We start from the raw sequence: 5,000 nt of genomic DNA on the forward strand, positions 1-5,000 counted from the left end.
ATCTGTATGAATGGTGAATGGTTCCTGTACTATGTTAAAGCTCTGAGTATTCGTTAAGACTAGAAAAGCGCTATATGAAAACAGTCCATAATGTAGTCAGACCCTTAGAGTAATAATGTGAGTCTGTCAGCAGCAACAACAGAACTTTTAGTGGACTCTAACTGATGCTGAACATTAGTCCTGTAGGGCTACATTACAGCGTTCACGGTCAATACCGGAACACTTTCAAAAATCGTCGCTCAGACACAAAAACCTAGGTAGAAAAAACGGTAGTTACCCTTTAAGGTTTTGTCTGTGTGTGATCCGGTGTCAGGTCGCAGCAGTTCTGTTGGATGTAGGTTAGTCTCTGCCGTCCACTGGGAGCCGAGCTATTCTTGGATCAATTAGAGTGACAGGGACACACACACACACACACACACACACACACACACACACACATACACACACACATGCACAACACACACACACACAGCAGAAGCAGCATCAAAGGTTATTTACAGTCCATTAAAGGTGCTTTGCGTGTAATGTTTGGTTGCAGACTCAAGGCTGCTGCAGATTTGCTGCTGCTCTCTGAAAGTAAAACACACACACCAGACTATCTGACCAAAACACTCCAGGTTTTATTTTAAACGGACCAAACGAGGCAGGTCTGAAAGCAACCTTGCTTACGATATCGTACGAATCCGTTCACGAGAATGTGCTGATCTGATGACTGCAGCTACAGAGTTTCTTCTTTCTCTTCTTTCTGTGAAACGTAACATTAACTGCAGGCTAATGAGGCTGATGTTGCAGATGTACCGTGTGACTTAACATTTTGGCAGATGCTCCATCACAGCTTCATTCATCTACCACTGCATTTACATTCTGTACTCACAGCTTTCTTCTATAGCCCCAAGAGAAAGGATGTTATGGTCCTTTCATTCATTAGTTGTTTGGGTTATTGCCACAGACTGTAAAAAATAATGAAAGAAGCTACCGGTTCTGAGAAGTTCAAGTTAAAGCTGCATTCTGTCTAACTTCCAGTTAGCTTTAGATAGAGAGACAGACAGACGGATGGAGAGAGAGGGAGAGACAGACAGACTGATGGAGAGAGAGGGAGAGACAGACAGACTGATGGAGAGAGAGGGAGAGACAGACAGACGGATGGAGAGAGAGGGAGAGACAGACAGACTGATGGAGAAAGAGAGAGAGGGAGAGACAGACAGACAGATGGAGGGAGAGAGAGGGAGAGACAGAGAGAGACAGACAGACAGACTGATGTGGAGAGAGAGAGAGAGACAGACAGATAGATGGAGAGACAGAGAGAGAGAGACAGACAGAGAGAGAAGAGACAGAGAGAGAGAGAGAGAGAGACAGAGAGAGAAAGAGAGAGAGAGAGAGAGAGAGAGAGAGAGAGAGAGAGGAGAGAGAGAGAGAAAGAGAGATTTGGGATTTAAGAATGTCCTTTTCCCATAATGTACGAAACACAGTTGGTGTCACAATGTTTTTGCTCATTTTACGAACTTTGCAGCCTGAGAAACAGAAGAGTTTGTGTCTAAATAATGGGAGTAAAAGAGGAGGGGGGTGTTTAATGTCCGGGGGGGATCCAGCACAGATCCATCCCGGCTGTTTGGCCTCAGTCTGACGTCTCCGTCGATTCCCGAGGACTTCTGTTCCACTCGGCTCTCGCTCGGCTATTGATCTGCTCCCAGCTGCCAATATGGCTCGCCGCTGAGGAAAACCTGACCCGATCGGCTGTCATCGCACTGAGAATCGTACACAATCACTCAGCTAATTACTGCCAGATAATTCCCTCTCTCAGGTTAGGCATTACAGTAAATACAACTTCAACTTATTATAGGTTTCAAAGCATCGCACACGGGTTGGTTATGCGTGTTTAATGGCGCTGATAAGGGCTCACCGCAGTTCGTGAAATGGTCGCGTTGTGTAATCTATTGATTTGCGTTCACGGGGACGTTTTGGTCGTTTATTTCGTTTATCGCTTGGTTGCCAGCCGTGACGGAGCTCCATCTACCTCACAGCAGGCCGGGGTCTGTGGAGGAAGGCAGGCCGTGGAGGAAGGCAGGCCGGGGTCTGTGGAGGAAGGCAGGCCGGGGTCTGTGGAGGAAGGCAGGCCGGGGTCTGTGGAGGAAGGCAGGCCGGGGTCTGTGGAGGAAGGCAGGCCGGGGTCTGTGGAGGAAGGCAGGCCGGGGTCTGTGGAGGAAGGCAGGCCGGGGTCTGTGGAGGAAGGCAGGCCGGGGTCTGTGGAGGAAGGCAGGCCGGGGTCTGTGGAGGAAGGCAGGCCGGGGTCTGTGGAGGAAGGCAGGCCGGGCGGCGAGGCAGCTACACCAGCCTCTGAACTCTGACACACAGTCGGACAAAATTTGCAATTAGACATCAATCTTCGTAAAACGGCCCATTTTTGACCTCTACATAGTTGATTTCTCGCATAAAAAAGTCTCAGAAGTGAATTTAATGATAAAATCGCAGATGAACAATGTATACAATTTCTGAGATCTGCACGACCTAGATTCAGAAGACTAACTGGTCTCAGGTCAGTTGTGTAGCCTATGTAAATGTTGGGGCGTGACAAAGAGAGAGACTACAGCCAAATGAGGAGGGGCCGAAATAGTTGACGTCAACTATTGCGGCTCGTTGAGATTCGCCCGTTTTCAGAGGCAGTTTCAAATAGTGAGATTTTCAGAGGAAAGAGGTGTCAATGGGATTTAGAGCTTCTATGTATGTCCTGGTTACCCACTAAACTGTCATTATTCAACTATGACAAGGTAAAATCAGTTTTGCATTCTATCACCCCTTTAAAAGCTTTTGTAAAAAGTCTTCAAGGCAGGTGTTGGTTTGTGTTCAGTTCTGTTAAACTCTCTTTCCCCAGAAAACTCCCCCATAAGTGGTTTGTCCCAGCATCATTCTGACCTATACTATATTTAGGTTTCTAGTGGCGGCGCCCTCTAGTGGCCGTAGTAGTTCTGACGAGAGCAAAGCAGGAAGTAAGGTGAGGAAGTATAATAACCAAGGGGGGTAAGCTTCGCTTCAGAACTCGAACCTCCATGGCGCCATTTTGATGCTACCGAGCCATCACCTCCCGTTAGCATCCCATTGACTCCCATTCATTCTGACGTCACTTTGACAGAGAATAACTTTACATCTGAAGCGTTTAAAGACTCTATTTGTCCGTTGTTTATTTCTAAAGAAACACGACAATGTATAAAAGGCTCCATTACCTTGTAGCTCACGTTATGGCTCCGTAGCAGACGCTTTTATAACAATAGGCTAACGATTGGGTCATAACCACGAGACTTACTGTCACACAGTAGAGGAGTTACCGTATAGTACAGGAGAAGCTCACAGGCAGTTTGGACTTCCATTATCTGTTTAGGTTTAATGACTAATGTTAACTAGCATGTTAGTGATCAGTAATTAGCCTGTGTCTATGTTATCTCCTTACATATACCCTACGCTCTCCGTCTCTGTAAGATTGGGAATGATTGAGATTTCTCGGCACAGCTACCAGAAGACTTCACACTTTCAGACAGGTTGCTCACGTCACATCTACGTCTTCAAGCTCAGTTGGAGGCTGCTCAGTAACGCTCAGCCAGCACCGGGAAAGAGACTTCTGATATCCTTCACTGGTCTCGTACAGAGACACGGGGTCTGCTGGTCCAGTTTATATATATACTGTCTATGATAAGAGCGCCAAATGTCCTGTGGTAGCAGGAAAAGTTAACCCTCTCCTTGATTTCATGTTGTTTATGGAGAAGGAGAACCAATAAATGAGTCAGAGGGGGAGGAGAAATGCAACGCTACCACGCCACGGCCGAGCGGACCAATCACAGTTGTTGTGGGGTCCATATCTACCCGTACCTACGTCCAGCTTAGGTTCAACGCAGAACCGTAACTCCGACTGTTTTTTCTCCCTGCAGGTACGGCGACATGGTTCCCAACACCATCGCGGGGAAGATCTTCGGCTCCATCTGCTCTCTGAGCGGCGTGCTGGTGATCGCCCTGCCCGTGCCCGTCATCGTGTCCAACTTCAGCCGCATCTACCACCAGAACCAGAGGGCGGACAAGATGAGAGCGCAGCAGGTCGGTACATCAGCAAGAACTCCTCATCCACACAGTTCCCAGGGCCTCTATCAGCATGTTGCTTCCAGGGTTCTCCTACCAAATAATTAGGCTTTGGTATCGTCAGAGGTGTATAGTCCAGGTGCCAGAAAGTAAAAATCCTGCCATGTTTTTGGATCTGCCTCTACATCTAGAACAGGTGTTTTCACTAACGAGCTCATCTACCTGGTAGAGGAGCTGGTTTAGTGATGGTTGGGACAGCTGCTGGACAGGATTTCTACTTTCTGGCACCTGGACTATACACCTCTGGGTATCGTTCACAGTGGGGGGGGGGGGGAGAAACAGCGTTTAGTTTCTCTTTGGCATCTCACATCACACTTTCAGTCATTATGATGAAACACGCCCGCCCGCGGGTTTTGGTCCGGTAAAAAAAGACCCGTGATAACCGTACGTGAATGTCAATTACCTGTGTCACTGCCCGATTTGAGTTGAGTGCAAATGTGAGTTGCGCATGCTCAGATTTAAACGGTTGGTTGAAATCCTGCAGAGGCAGAGGGGCCGTCACAGCAGCGTTCACTAACGTTAGCTAACGTTAGCTTCTTGTCTCATCTGGGGGTCTGATAAACAGTAAATTCATCAAAGTCAGTGTCCACAATGCTGTTTTCCAATAAACTGTAGCTGTCATATGTAACGGGACCCGCATGAGTGCGGATTTCATGTCGCGGCTTTCGTCGCTGTTTGTGCCTAAGATTGAGTGACAAGTAGTACTAGCCCTGTTGTTTATTTGGTCGCCATGACTTGGCGAGTGATGACGTCCTGTCATTGGTCCAGTCGTCAAGTCAAGTCAAGTCAAGTTAATTTTATATGTATAACACATTTAAAACGAACAACGGTTGACCCAAAGTGCTTTACAGGTAGAGCAGGGAAGGCAGAAACAGTAT

General features: G+C 47.5%; 1 protein-coding gene across 1 annotated transcript in view; it reads left to right on the forward strand.

The window, feature by feature from the left end:
* The window catches only part of kcnd1 (potassium voltage-gated channel, Shal-related subfamily, member 1), a 1,001,373-nt gene that overhangs the window by 982,687 nt on the left and 13,686 nt on the right, over positions 1–5,000 (forward strand). The window contains exon 5 of the mRNA XM_039799938.1: positions 3,918–4,080. Coding sequence (XP_039655872.1) covers positions 3,918–4,080 — 163 coding nt within the window. The remainder of the gene's footprint in view (positions 1–3,917; positions 4,081–5,000) is intronic.

This window comes from Perca fluviatilis, chromosome 5 (genome assembly GCF_010015445.1).
Source record: "Perca fluviatilis chromosome 5, GENO_Pfluv_1.0, whole genome shotgun sequence".
In the NCBI taxonomy this organism is placed as follows: Eukaryota; Metazoa; Chordata; class Actinopteri; order Perciformes; family Percidae; genus Perca; species Perca fluviatilis.